The sequence below is a fragment of the Callithrix jacchus genome, chromosome 4, assembly GCF_049354715.1.
Source record: "Callithrix jacchus isolate 240 chromosome 4, calJac240_pri, whole genome shotgun sequence".
Lineage (NCBI taxonomy): Eukaryota > Metazoa > Chordata > Mammalia > Primates > Cebidae > Callithrix > Callithrix jacchus.
In genome coordinates, this window is record NC_133505.1 from 3,073,869 (window position 1) to 3,089,612 (window position 15,744).

The 15,744-nt window shown below is 39.6% G+C and overlaps 2 protein-coding genes across 2 annotated transcripts in view; one reads left to right on the forward strand and one right to left on the reverse strand.

The window, feature by feature from the left end:
* LOC103792197 (olfactory receptor 2B2) overlaps positions 1–15,744 on the forward strand; it is a 113,785-nt gene that overhangs the window by 59,944 nt on the left and 38,097 nt on the right. Inside the window, exon 3 of the mRNA XM_054254718.2 lies at positions 14,958–15,163. The gene's annotated coding sequence lies outside the window, so the exon portion shown is untranslated. The remainder of the gene's footprint in view (positions 1–14,957; positions 15,164–15,744) is intronic.
* On the reverse strand, positions 12,770–15,119 carry LOC100402563 (putative olfactory receptor 2W6). The gene has a single exon (XM_002746092.6). The coding sequence runs from the start codon at positions 15,117–15,119 to the stop codon at positions 14,181–14,183; it is 939 nt and encodes a 312-aa protein (XP_002746138.1). The 3' UTR covers positions 12,770–14,180.

Consider the following 15,744-nt stretch of genomic DNA (forward strand, 5'->3'; position numbering starts at 1 on the left):
ATCCTCCTGGGAATATTTCTCACTCTCTGTGAGCTTCAAGCTCCTCATCCATAAAATGAGTATAATAATGCCTTCCTGGGATGGTGGAACAAAGTGTAGACAAAAGGAACTGTAGCATCCTCTGATACTCAGAGGAAATTTTTGTATGGTTTTCAGAACTCTAAATGTCCTAGGGTTGCCAATAAAAAATGGCCCGTGAGTTAAAATGTATCTTCTTATTCCCTCCAAAGCTCCAATACCAGCAACTTTGTCAACAGAGGTAATAGTAACTATCCGATGTGAGCATAAATGTTATCTTTAATGTAAATTGCCTGGCATAATGCCACACAGCAATGCGAATGAAAGTATCACAGGATACAGGAACTCTGAGACATTCAAGGCAGAGGCTGTTCACAGCCCTAAATCTGCTAGGTACTAATATAAGTCAAAGCTACCAGTTGAAAATTTCCAAAGTCATCTATCTGACTAACGCCAACCTCTATTATTTTATCATTATTTTGTAAGTGTAAAAATGTAGATTTAAGGATAGGATCATAAATGTTAAATTATGATTCAATGTGTGTTTTAATTTTTCTCACTTATTCTGCAGTTCTCAGTATAGAACGGGAGGGAACGCTTTTATAGTCTCTCAAGTGCCAGTGCTATGCAGGTGCCAATAGCATTACGTGTGTGGTACACATGTAAATTCAGGTATAGACATAAACGTACAAAATGCTCAAATCCCCAAGGAAGAAACCAAGTTTCTGAACATGTATGTAGCATGCTTCCATGTGTTTATGAAAGGGAATATAAGATATTGGTCAGTGTTCATATATGTATAAAATTACCTGAAAGTATACAAAAGTGTTAAAAGTTGTTACTTCTGGAGAATGGAAATTGAGAGAGAAAAATCAGATTTTAATATTTAACTTTATACTTGCTTAATTTTTAATAAATACTCTAATGCTTTTTATTAATAAAAATTATGTATTACATAACAACTTTGAGAACACATTCATGCTCTATGTTTTACTATAAAGACAAGCACCGCTTTAGACTTCAATACTGTAAGAATTCTTACATGAATTTAGGCTTTTACCTCAACAGATTTTTAAAACGGAATCTACATTAATCTACATGGACATTTTCTGAAGACTGGAACGCAGGGGCATTGGGCATCTTACTGACAAAACAGAGAGTTGCCATTCATTATAGGAATTCTGAAAAGCAGAGCAAATGAAATCCGTACAAAGAGATTTCACAAGTTCCCAATTTCCTTGAGTTAACAAGTATTGGAAAATACCCTCTCTATATAATTGGTGTGACTGCACGTCTCAGTTTGACCAGGACTGCGAGTTTGCTCCTGCTGTTCTGTCACGATTACCAATAGGACCCCTCAATCTTCAGAAGGGTTCGTGTTTGGGTGGTAAGTTATAAGGTGTCTCTATAAGGTCTCTCTAGCTGTAATAATGGAGATTGAAATAATTTTCTAATTATTGTCAAGAGATACCTCATCACTGAGGGCATTGCATATGCTTTCTCCTAACTGAGGCCAGTGGCCTTCCCTGACCAGCCCTGTATCTGGCATTTCTCTGCTAGAATTCTGCCAAAAACAAACTCTCCAAGAAGCCCTGACTAATGAAAATTATAGAAGGGAGGAATGCAATTAATTTCTTGCTCTTTCTCACTGAGGTTTAGGAATTACAAATGTATTAAATGCACTTCTGTTATACGTAATGTCCGTGATCCACAGCAGTGAAGGCACGAGGGAGGGAAAATAAAATACAAGCATTGGAGAAGGCAAGGGAATGGCAACAGAGGGCAGAGGGCAGTGCAGAACAGAAGTGCTGGGGAGACTGCAGTGCAACTCATTCTTATCTTCTGCTTTACTCATTTTTGGGGCAAAATTTCCCTATCTTTCAAACATCCAGTAACCGCAATACATGTCCACTCTTAAAAAGAAAACTTATTTTAAAAAGTTGAAAAATTGGCTGGGTGTGGTGGCTCATGCCTGTAATCCCAGCCCTTTGGCTGGCCGAGGCAGGTAGATTGCCTGAGGTCATGAGTTCAAGACCAGCCTGGCCAACATGGTGAAACCCCATCTCTACTAAAAATACAAAAATTAGTCTGGTGTGGTGGCACATGCCTGTAATCCCAGCTACCCAGGAGGCTGAGGCATGAGAATCACTTGAACCCAGGAGATAGAGGTTGCAGTGAGCCAAGATGATGCCACTGCACTCTAGCCTGGGCAATGGAGCGAGACTCCATCTCAAAAAAAAAAAGAGTTGAAATATTATTTTGCACACAGAAAATTCAAATAATTTGAATTGTTATTCTCACTATCATTGGATAGGAAGGACTTGCTAGCAATGGAAATAAGTAGGAAACTTGTATCTCTGAAATCGTTGCAGATAGGCTAACCAATTATTTACCTGATTACACCTGTGCTAATGGTGCCCAGTCATGGCTGAGGCCTCAAAACGCCGCACAATCTATTCCTCTGGTCCCGAAAAGAATTCTGTTTACAGCATCTTTAGAGGATATCATTTTCATTTTCAGTAACAAGCTTTCCTTCGCTCAACATAGAAACATATTTTAATAATGTGAGACAAAAGGGATCACACAGCATAGTAACTATGTTACAACTGCAGGTAAGAGAAAATGAGTATTAGGCCAGGTGCAGTGGCTCCTGCCTGCAATCCCAGCATTTTGGGAAGCCGAGGCTGGCAGATCTCTTGAGTCCGGTTCAGGACCAGCCCAGGCAGCGTGGCAAAACCCTGTCTCTACCAAAAATACAAAATTAGCTGGGTGAGGTGGCATCCACCTGTAGTTTCAACTACTCAGGAGGCTCATGTGGGAGGATTGTTTCAGCCCAGGAAGTCGAGGCTGCTGTGAGACGTGATCGCATCTCCACACTCCAGTGTGGGCTACAGAGACCGTGTCTCAAATAAACAAAACAAACAAAGCGAAAACGAACATGAGTGTTGGAAAGAGCAACAGCTGAAAAGGGTTATTTGGATTTTCAGAACTTTTATCTATACATAACCCAGGATATTTCAGTCGTATTATCTGCGTAAATACAATCGCCATCCACTCGCTCGTCTGTTAGTTGGCACTGCATCCATCATCTCATCTATCTACGTACATGCTGAGGTTTTTCAGCACGTGGCAGACAGAGGGTTCCCAATGATGAGGTTTAACAAACTCTTGAGAACTTCACTTTAAGCTGTTTACTGTGGAACGAGCTTTGAGATGAGAAATACCACAAGAGCTGTAGTTTAGATGCTACTGAGTCACCTCACAGCTCGGAATGCACTCAATGGTGTGGGAAGCCGTTTACTCCATTTTAACACCAGAGTTTTCTGTTTTCCATGTGACATAACAGTTGTTTGCATCTAAATGTTCTGTAATTATCAAAGCTCTGAGAACGTGTAAAAAGCTTTAAAAATACTACAGTGAACCATGATCCTGCTGGAGTGTAAGCATAAACGCTAGAGTAATTTTTTCACATACAACATTGCAATGTGGCTTACATGAGACAGAAAAGTTTGTCAGTTTTTTTGTCTGTTTTATAAAAGGGTTAATTTTTCAGATAGAAATCTGAATTTAGAGGTTCGGAGAGATTATTTTCACAAGCTAGCACATACCAGACAGAAGGTTCAAATCCAAGACTACTCTGCTCTGAAGTTTTAATTTCCAGTGGAGATAACAAAACATTGCAAATGGCAGGATAACACTAATAAATGGAATTAAGAAGCTGAGGCTGAGTCAAGTTTTTCTCAGTGAGATAATGACAAACAGTCCATAAGTGCTCAAAACACCCAAATTTTAGCAGGTTTTATATAATAAATTTCAGAAATGTGTTCTCCCTACCTCCATCTTAAGCATTACTGATAGGATGATTTGTATGTCCACGAAGCTGTGAGTTCATATAGGAAGAACTGGAAGAATTCTGATTCAATAACCTCTTCGCAAGCTGCTAATTGTAAAACCGATATGGTGAAATTTGTTCACTTTTCTCGTTTCCCTCTGTAAGTGGTAAATTATGAGCTCTCCATGCAGGTTTAATTTAGAAAACGTGAGAATAGGTGTAAAGCATTACAGATGATCAGACATGTTTTTCTGATATTATTTATGTTACCAAGTTTGAAGGTATTTATTGGCCTTTCCAGAATTCTCCTCACCAGGTTTACAAAATAAACGAGAGGGATAGGAAACTTTATTTATGGATGTTGGCTGTGCTCTGGCGCACAGGGGAAGATAACAATCCTCGTGTGGTTTACGGTAATTGACCATGGTATCTGATAGGAAGCGAGAAGAAGCAGACCTCTGTGACATGATATTTCATATTACTTTAGGTTTGCTCCCTAATGCCCTTTCTCTGGGAACTGTCTCCTCCATAGTTTCCGAGACAAAAGGGAATCACAGTGGGGACGCAAATACCTTATCAAATAAAGTCTGGATTTTGTGCCATCAAACTGAGTGTTCATTTCCTTTTTACTAAGCAAGTTCTGTCAAGCCACAGAAAAGAAAACTGTCCATTTACTCGATCAATATCTATGCAATAAAATAGGCTTCCAGTTAATTCGATGTAGAAATATTTTTACCTTGATTTATATAAAGTAGTTTTCTTCATTATATATCTAAATAGCTCTCTTTTCTTTCATAGATCTTGAATTGCCAGGCTTAATTAAAAAACTCTTCTTCAGTTCAATGTAATTTCCTAGATTTTTTTCCAATATCAAAAAAATGATTTATATTTTTCTATAGTTTGTTTCTATCCAGGATTTGTTTTTAGACGTTCTAATTTTTTATACATTCTAATATGTAGTTTTATCAGCTTTCAAGGATAAGTAGGTATGAGAAAATATATTCGTGGTTATAAAAAAGGTTGTTATCTATATAATACAGAGTTTTTATAAAGCCCAAGAAAAATAATATGACTATATATATATATATATACATATACATATACACTGTGAACTCAGAATAGTAAATCTATATAAGATTTTAAATTCCCAAATATTCAGACAAATATATTAAAGTAGTAATCATAAATCACGTATCAGATTGAAAAAACAACGTAACTCCTATTTTTAATGTTGCTCAAAGGAACATTAGCAGTAACTCCTATTATTAATGTTGCTGGAAGGAAAAGGCCACTGATAAATTATGCACAGAAATTCAAAGTGTCACTGACATTTCAGGAATAAATAGAGCAGTTAATCTGGAAAATAATATTCTATTCATTAACATAGCAATGCCATTCATGGAAATATATCCTATGGAATAAGATTTACTGGTACATAAATCATAGAAACAATAATTTTTATTGTAGTAACGTTTGTGGTGGCCAGAGTAGAGAAAGAAGTTACTTTCTCAATAGCAAATTGACTACATAATTAACCTAATTCAGAAGTATATGCCTGTGATATTGCTGAGTAAGAAAAAGAATAAATAACTTGATCTTAATATATAAACAATAACTAAAATGCTCTCAATATAACTATGTATTGTATGCCTGCACGGAATGACACGAGAGTGAACAAGAATAAAGAACATTTATTAGCTCCTTCCTGTGGGCAATCTGAAGAGGGCAGAGGCTGTTAGCTGTGAGGGGAGAAGAAAGGGGCATCAGGTAAACCAGGGAAAAAGATGAAGATGTAGTCCACAAAAAATAATGTATACTATTTAAAACCTCCCCAAACTAATATCAGTGTTTGTCTCTGAAAGTAAGAGTGAGCCCGAGGGCAGGATTAGTCAGGGGAAAATGTTTACAATGTTTTACTTTCTTTTTTCCCATAGCTGCTTATAATAGATAATTTAAATAAAGGGAATAGTATTTTGGAAAAAAAAAACATACAGAGGGCTAAACAAACAAGAAAATAAAGACAAATCTTTAGTTTGCAGAATTAACCAAGATACATAAATAAACTAAAAGATTTCAGTAGTCCTTAAAGTGAAAAATTAAGAAATAATAATGCTCAGTTATCAAGGGACTGGAAACAGGGAAGAATCTGTGGTTTAATAATAATAATAATAATAATATCAATGTTTACTGTCCTTACAATGCCCTATAAAATTGCTACACTTCATTTATTATTATTTTTTTTTTTTGAGACGGAGTTTCGCTCTTGTTACCCAGGCTGGAGTGCAATGGCGCGATCTCGGCTCACCGCAACCTCCGCCTCCTGGGTTCAGGCAATTCTCCTGCCTCAGCCTCCTGAGTAGCTGGGATTACAGGCACGCGCCACCATGCCCAGCTAATTTTTTGTATTTTTAGTAGAGACGGGGTTTCACCATGTTGACCAGGATGGTCTCGATCTCTTGACCTCGTGATCCACCCGCCTTGGCCTCCCAAAGTGCTGGGATTACAGGCATGAGCCACCGTGCCCGGCCTCACTTTATTTTTTTAATGTGGAAATGGAGGCTTAGAGAGACAGATTTTCCTAAATTAAAATAATTTGTTAGGAAACCTAGATATGCTATGAATCTATATTTTGGTTCATTTAATTTCTCTTCTTTGACTAATCTTAAGTATGATTCTTGCCAAACTCAACACTCCCCACTCACCCTAATTTCTCAGAGGACTACTTACTTGATTAGTAGAGAAAGATCTCTTTGAACCATGTAATTATAATTTCGTGTATTAATTTCTGACCGTCTAATCAATTACCTCTCCTTATATCAAATGAAATAGGCTTGGCTACAGTAGTATTTTCATGACTATCCTTGGAGGTTGGATCCCTCAGGAAGAACCTTGTCTGTAAGGGGGAACTGGGCATTGAGAAAGACAAACTTTTAATAGCACATTAGGAAACACAAGTATTAAATATCCTAGAGACTAAGTAAAAATTTAAAGGTCTGTGGTCAGAGGCTTAGAGATAATCAGTAAAAAGACTGCGGCCGGGCGCGGTGGCTCACGCCTGTAATCCCAGCACTTTGGGAGGCCGAGGCGGGTGGATCACGAGGTCAAGAGATCGAGACCATCCTGGTCAACATGGTGAAACCCCGTCTCTACTAAAAATACAAAACATTAGCTGGGCACGGTGGCGCGTGCCTGTAATCCCAGCTACTCAGGAGGCTGAGGCAGGAGAATTGCCTGAACCCAGGAGGCGGAGGTTGTGGTGAGCCGAGATCGCGCCATTGCACTCCAGCCTGGGTAACAAGAGCGAAACTCCGTCTCAAAAAAAAAAAAAAAAAAAAGTCACTGCAAGGTGGATAGAGCATTTGAAAAACAGTATATCAGAGCAAAACAAGAAAGGATCTGGGCTACGGCCGCAAATGTGCTTGGGTATTTGTGCTTGATTTAATGCTACCTGAGAATTTAACATGCTCTCTGGCAAGGGATGATTTGCAGTGGAAATTAAAGTAGAAAACCCAAACCTCATTCTTAGTTTATATTTTCCTTTCACGATGGGAAGGTCGGCCACATCATTATGCTTAGTATGTTGAAGCTCAGATGAAACATGGATTAGATTCAACATTCTCGGAGTAGATGAATTTCCAGGAACTGATATTATGACTCAACCAATTTTCATTACCACCCCAAAGTTAGAGTGGGCATGATTCTGGAAGAATTTAGGCATTTTCGTAACTGTACTCTTGGTATCTTATCCCTGTATGTTGGGTATATGTATGGCTCAGCACGGGGTCCAGACAGGCCCCCAAAAAGTAAAGATTCAAGAATGGAAGCTAGATACAAATGTATAGGAAAATTTGGAAAGGTGTGAGGTTGAGAACCTTGCAGTTCTTAGTGGCCTTGGAAATAGTATTATAGTTTGTGAAAACATAGGGATGTGTGAATGTTTTAGTGAGGGAGCCGAAGAAATCCTTAGCAATATTTATCTCATTCTGATGCCTGTATTTGGTTGGAATAAGTTTATATTATTCTTTGCACTGAATGTTTAGCAAAAATTATTAAGTGGAAATAAGTTATTTGATGTATGTAAATGATGAATGCACTGCGGAAGGGAAAAGCTATGAGGGAGAACATCATGTTTCATATGTGTCTGTCTTGCAAATTTGCTGAAAATTAGAATCAAACTCTATGTTAATAAGGCAGGTGAGCCAGTTGTTTTCTGTAAAAGAAATTCCACAACAGAGGAAAGGCTGAGGATGTTGGCTCCTATTAAGAGGCAGGTGGATTACGGCCAACATGGTGAAACCCCGTCTCTACTAAAAATACAAAACTTAGCTGGGTGTGGTGGTGCACACCTGTAATCCCAGGTACTCGGGAGGCTGAGGCAGGAGAAACGCTTGAACTTGGGAGTTGGAGGTTGCAGTGAGCCAAGATCATGCCACGGCACTCCAGCCTGGTGACAGAGCTAGACTACGTCTCAAAAAAAAAAAAAATATATATATATATATATGTATATATAAGAATATAAGACATATTTCCCAGCTGTCACTTTTTAAGGGATTGCCTTAAAGAAAACTGACCTTCCCAAGTTCATTCCTTCTTCCAGAGGCAACCCATATAAAATAACTGGTCAAAACGTGTCATGCAAGTCACCCTTGCCTCAAATAGGGACGGTTTCGTCTGGTTTGTTGATTGTGTCATTTCTCCATTTTTCTGTTTGATGTTTGGCTCTTCCGCCTTCAGTGGTTCTTTACATATTGGCGATATTAGCCCGTTGTCTGTACTGTGTGTTATGAATATTTTCTCCTATTCTTGTCAGTTGCATTTTGACTTTGTTTACAATATATATGACTTATATATATATTTTAATATTGTGTAGACAGATTAGTCAGTCATCAAGAGGAATTCATCCATTTCCTTCTGATACTTTTATGTTTTCAATTTTATTTAGATCCCCAATCCATTTGGGGTTTATTCTTGTATTGGGTGTTAAGGAAAGGATCGTATGTTGTTTTTTTTTTTTAATTTTTTATTGGATTATAGGTTTTAGGGTACATGAGCAGAGCATGCAAGACAGTTGCATAGGTACACACATGGCAGTGTGCTTTCTTTTCTTCTCCCCTTCACCCACATTTGGCATTTCTCCCCAGGCTATCCCTCCCCACCTCCCCCTCCCACTGGCCCTCCCCTTTTCCCCCCAATAGACCCCAGTGTTTAGTACTCCCCTTTCTGTGTCCATGTGTTCTCATTTTTCATCACCCACCTATGAGTGAGAATATGCGGTGTTTCATTTTCTGTTCTTGTGTCAGTTTGCTGAGGATGATGTTCTCCAGATTAATCCATGTCCCTACAAACGACACGAACTCATCATTTCTGATTGCTGCATAATATTCCATGGTGTATATGTGCCACATTTTTCCAATCCAGTCTATTATCAATGGGCATTTGGGTTGATTCCAGGTCTTTGCTATTGTAAATAGTGCTGCAATGAACATTCGTGTACATGTGTCCTTATAGTAGAACGATTTATAGTCTTTTGGATATATACCCAGTAATGGGATTGCTGGGTCAAATGGAATTTCTGGAGACAACAGATGCTGGAGAGGATGTGGAGAAAAAGGAACACTTTTACACTGTTGGTGGGAGTGTAAATTAGTTCAACCATTGTGGAAGACGGTGTGGCGATTCCTCAAGGCCTTAGAAATAGGATCGTATGTTTTTAAATGATGATCTAGATGATCCTGCACCAATAACAATCATTCCATTTGTACCTAGTTGTTTCAGATGACATCTTTGTCATAAACTGAATTACCGTATATATTTGGATCTAATTCTGGACTTTTTGTTCGATTCCACTGGTCTAGTTGTGCACTAATACCACTTTATTTTAACTACAGAGCTTTATAATATCGTTTGGAAGGGCCTGTGCTCCTTCATGGTTTTTACTTTTCTTTCTTTTTTTCCATCTGAACTATCAGCTTGTTTCAGGCTAATACCGTTCTAACGGTCGTTATCTCTACTGTACTTTATATCCTGCGACAATACCACAAACGCGCACACAGTGCTTACGACTCACCAGGAACCATTCTAAATGCTTTCAGGTGTTAACTCATCTAAACATCGAAATCACCCTTTGAGAATGGCAATATTATTCGCATTTAACCCTTTGAGAATGGCAATATTATTCGCATTTTTAAGTGAAGAAACTGAAGTATGGAGAGCTTAAATCCAAAGTAGAGATGGAATTCCAATTATGCCAGGAAGCCCATGTTTTTAAACACTTGACCTTTCTCTCTGTGGATCTGTATAACCTCCAAGCTAACTTTATCTTTGACATATGTGTATAAGATCTGGGGAAGTCACAGTCGCTTGGAGCAGCTGGATTTTCCCGAGACTCTATGTCTGGCTCCAGGCGAGAACTCTCTGGGTGCTGATGGGCTGGAGCTGCACGCAGTACCATACCAAAGGGTCGGGGGGGGGGGAACCACAGGTAACTAGTGAAAACCCCTGAGGACAAACTTGAGGTATTGACTTCTCCTGATGCCAGGCCTGACTGCTTATTATTGAATGGGGGATATTATGGTGAGAGGAGTGGAATTAGCCAGGAGGAGCTTAGGAAAGCACACATCATGTGAAGGGGGCTTGGCAAAGCTTTCTCCTAGGAATTTGCATGTTTGTGATTCCCATTAACAAGATGAAACTTCTAACCTCACTTGACATACTAGTCACATATTAGACAGTGGATCACTCCTTCCTTCTGGAAACACTTTCTGCTCTTTCGGGATACACCTGCTCTTGATCTTCCACTTGCTCACCCAGTCCCTTTCTCTGGTTCCTCCTTGTTTTCCTGCGATAAAACATATTGTGTTTAATGCTCCCTTCACTGGAATCGCTCTCCCACAGATGGGCTTTCTTTGCTTAATCTCCATCATCTTTCCTTGAACCGACTTTCTAAGGTCTTGCCTGACTGCCTCCATTTGAAACTGCAGCCCTTCATGGTTCCCCCCACCCTTCTCCGTTATACTCATCTTCAAAACACTTACGAAGATATTACCACCATGCTTCTTGTATTTGTCAGTTTTCTTTCTTCTCCACTAGAATGCAAGCTCAATGCTGTGATGATTTTATGGGTGTGTATTTTTGTGTATTTTGTTCCAGTACCTAGAACAATGCCTGGTGCATAGTAGGTGCTAATTATAAATTTGCTGAATGGATAAATGAGGAAGAAAACCTTGAAAATATGCAACATGTAAAACAGGTGAAAGTTGGCTTCATGGCTGTGGTACTACCCCTCAAGGCAAGATGGCTAATGATGTGATAATCTGATGAGCAGGCGCTTATTGAGCCGTCCTCTTGTAGATCATAATTTAAAATCACAGTGAGTACAAAAGCACACACAGAGGCACATATGTAGTATTTATTCCTCTTGTAGTTTAAGCACCATGGCTAAGAGATATGCAATTGTGTGCGGTGAGTAGAATCCTGAGGTTCTTGTATCTAAACCTCCATCTGCTCCGGCTCTGTAAAAGACCAGTCTGTAAGAATAAGTCATACATTAGCAAAAGGAACAATTTGTAGAGGATAAAAATGAAATGTTCCTGCTATTTTTTAAAAAAAATTACGGGCAGTACTATGTGATTACCATGAGAAGGCAGAACTATTAGAATATATTTGATTTATTCCACTTTATGCCTAAGTAAACTATGTCAACTTTACAAACTATCCTACAAACTAAGTACGAGGTGATGCTGGGCCATGTTAATGTTACTAAGGGCGTCGTGACATTTTCCCTTGAGACCTGACACTCATTATTCCCTGAAACCTATAATAGTGGTTCTACGTTTTTCAGAGTAGAGTGTGATTAACAGAAAGCTTGTGGGGGAAAAATAAAGCTTTGAAGAAAATCAGTCAGAAATTCCACACGGTGCTTCCAAAATCAATGTATTTATAGAGATTTACACTGTTTCTTCATATTCTGTCCTACCTATTAATTCTAAAGTAATGCATGTCTAAACAGGATGGAGATTATAAAAAATGAATATTATCATTGTTTTTAAGAGAACGATTCTAAAAATTTTTGTTATTTAGAAATGTATAGTATATACATGCTGGTAAGACATATTACAAGTTGTTTTCTAGTAGAAGAGATGGAAAATGCTAAGCCGTGGATCTCCAAATTCCGTTGGCTGAACTGATCCCTTTAATAAACATCATCACGGCCAAACATCATATTTTACTCAGTGTAACAAAATAGGAAGATTCAAATATATTCTAATTTTTCTGCCTTCTTATGGAAATAACAGAATATCTTGCACAATCAAAACCAAACCAAAAGCTCATTCTCATAAACCCTAACTAATCTAAATAAAATATAATATAATCCACCTGCATAAAACACAAGAGTTAGGGCTCAGAAAGAGGTAAATAAGCCCCTTGTATCTGACAATGATCTACTTTGAGGAAAGTACATTAGCTATGTGGTATATTTTCTAAGGCTTCTAGATTCACCTGACCTTTCTTAAAATCACTGACAGAGCTTAAATAAGAAATTGCTAAAATCATTTTTTTATCCAGTTCCTAATGAGGCTGCTAGAAATACTCCCAAATTTTAGAATCCTTATTCATTTGCGGAAACATTGACATAATAGACGTTTTCCCGAGTTTTGAGATGAGATTGATTCAAATGATATGTCAGATCTGAAGAAACGTACTTCCCTTTAAGGTGGACATCCATTCTTTTGACACAAACCACTCAAATCGGTTTCCCTGATGACTGTTGAGGTCCTGCTATTGTTAATGTAAATGTGAATAAGTCAACGCTAGGGGAATACCCAGTCATAAAATTCTAACAGCCCCCAGAATTAATCTTATTTCTCTCTGCCTGTCTTCAAGGTTATCCCGATAACATATGGGAAAAGTGGAGATTAATAATATTCAAACATTTTAATCAAGAAGTCTCCTTACTCTATTTTATCATTAACAAGTAACAATAACAAGGATCAAGTAGTAACAAGAAATTCTTCCTCCTTTTTTTTATTTGAGACGGAGTTTCGCTCTTGTTACCCAGGCTGGAGTGCAATGGCGCGATCTTGGCTCACCGCAACCTCCGCCTCCTGGGATCAGGCAATTCTCCTACCTCAGCCTCCCAAGTAGCTGGGATTACAGGCACGTGCCACCATGCCCAGCTAATTTTTTGTATTTTTAGTAGAGACGGGGTTTCACCATGTTGACCGGGATGGTCTCGATCTCTTGACCTCGTGATCCACCCGCCTCAGCCTCCCAAAGTGCTGGGATTATAGGCTTGAGCCACCGCGCCCGGCCAGAAATTCTTCCTTCTATATAAAGCAAACACCTCGTGGTCTTGCTTTTACCTCCTTTTCTTCTTGATTCTCTACTGCAAAAAATCTAAAATAAATGTCATTAAACTCAATTACATAAAAGATTCAACATGTCCAGAATCCACAGTTGATAATGGTGTTGGAGGTACTGAAGCTGGATAATTAAACAATTTATTTTGGTTCTCATTCAAGCATTTAGCACTATAAAAGCACACTTGAGTCTTCCAGAAAAAAAAGTGTGTTTCTTCAGTGCTACTTCGACAATCTTTCTGTTCACATATTGTTGAGGGCCTACTAAGTCCTTCTAAGATTTTTCTTTTCATATATTGTTGAACACCTACTAAATAATTGCAATAAAAACTAGGAACAAAAATACCTGGTGTCTACATTCACAGCCAATATTTTGGAGCCTTCTGGTGGTAAATGCTTGATTTGGAAGGATTTGAAAGGAATACAAGTGATTGTCAACTCAGGAGGAATATTACATTTTTTTTACCCTTCTTTCTTTCCCTCCTTTCTTCCTTCCTTCTTTCCTTCCTGCCTTCATCTCTGTCTGTCTTTTTCTTTCTTTATTTCTGACAGTCTTGCTCTGTTACCCAGGCTGAGTGCAGTGGTATGAACGTGGCTCATAGTAGCCTCAAATTCCCAGGTTCAGGCAATCCTCCTACCTCGGCCTCCTGAGTAGCTGGGACTATAGGCATGCACCACCATGCCCGGCTCACTTTTTAAATTCTTCGTAGAGATGGGGGTCTCAGTATGTTGCTCACGAGGGTCTCAAACTCCTGTACTCAAGTAGCAATACTCCCACCTCCCAAAGTGCTGGGATTACAGGCGTGAGCCACTGCTCTCAGCGCATACTTTCTTGACCTAGCTAAACCATTGAATTCCCCATATCATTAAATGTCTCTTCAGTCTGCAATGCCGAAACATTCCTTTATTTGCTAGGTTTAACATAGAGAGGAGATGGGTCAGAAGGCAATCCTAAAATTTCATCACCCTCCCTATATTTCTGCGCTCCCTTTCCCTAGCGCCTTCTTCACGGCCTTTTTGACATCGTTATTTCTCAGTGTATAGATCAGGGGGTTAACACTGGGAGTGACAATTGTGTAGAAAAGAGTGAGAAACTTGCCCTGGTCCTGGGAATAAGTGTTTGCTGGCTGGAGGTACATGTATATGATTGCACCATAGAAGAGAGAGACAACAGTGAGATGGGAGCTGCAAGTGCTGAAGGCTTTCTTCCGCCCAGCAGCTGACTTGATCCTGAGCACTGTTCCTGCGATGTAACCGTAAGAAACGAGAGTGAGGATCAGTGGTGCCAGGATGATAAAGACTGCCAGGGCAAAAGCCAGTGCCTCAAGCCTCATGGTGTCTACACAGGCCATGCCAATTAGTGCTGGCATCTCACAGAGAAAGTGGTCCACCCGTCTGTGGCCACAGCGGGGTAGCATCAATGTCTGGGGTGCCATGATGAGGGAATTTCCAAAGCCACTCAACCATGCCACTGAAGCCAGCTGTCCACAGAGACGTGGGTGCATGATGACAGTGTAGTGCAGGGCTTTGCAGACTGCAGCGTAGCGGTCATATGCCATGACCGCCAGGAGGACACACTCTACGCCTCCCAGGGCCAGGACAAAGTACAGCTGGATGGCACAACCCACATAGCTGATGGTCTTATCTGGGCCCCAAAGGTTGTAGAGCATCTGAGGGACGGAGCCTGTGGTGAAACACATGTCCAGGAATGAGAGGTTTGCTAAAAAGAAATACATTGGTGTGTGCAGCCGGGAATCCAGAGCTGAGAGCAAGATGATGGTCACGTTGCCAACCAGAGTCAGCAGATAAAAGATGAGGACGACCACGAAGAGGATCAGCTCTAGGTGGGGACGGTCAGAGAAGCCCACCAGGATGAAGCCTTCGAAAGAACTCGTATTGTCCTTTTCCATCACCTGTGGCTACATATCACCTGTTGAGAGAAAGATGAGTGCCGGTGAGTAGCACAGATCTAATCCTTCGAAATCGAGTGACTGGTAAAATAGTAGAATGGAAACTTCCTTGGATATGTGGGATGCTTAACCCAAAATTTTAATAGGTACAGACTAAATCATTATTCGGTCTGAGGAGCACAGTATTTGGGAGGGTTTTTTTTTTTTTTGGCTCCTGGCTATGGTGATTTACCAACATTTTGTGTGACCTTTTTTTTTTTTGAGACAGAGTCTTGCTCTGTCACCCAGGCTGTAGTGCAGTGGCGTGATCTCAGCTCACTACAGCCAACCTCCACCTCCTGGGTTCAAGTGATTCTTCTGTCTCAGCCTTCTGAGTAGCTGGGACTATAGGCGTGTGCCACCATGCCCAGCTAATTTTTGTATTTTTAGTAGAGACAGGGTTTTACCATATTGACCAGGTGGTCTCAAACTCCTGACTGGTGATCTGCCCGCCTCGGTCTCCCAAGGTACTGGGATCCCATCACTTTTTTTCCAATTAGGCAGGATGTAAAAAATTACTTTCAAAAGCTGAGGGATTAACACTCAGAATTTTCAATTTTTTAAAATGGAGAAGTAGCAGATTTTT

Bases quoted from the DNA above. Each gene is read 5' to 3' on its own strand.
- LOC100402563 (XM_002746092.6), bottom strand. From the start codon at position 15,119: ATGGAAAAGGACAATACGAGTTCTTTCGAAGGCTTCATCCTGGTGGGC.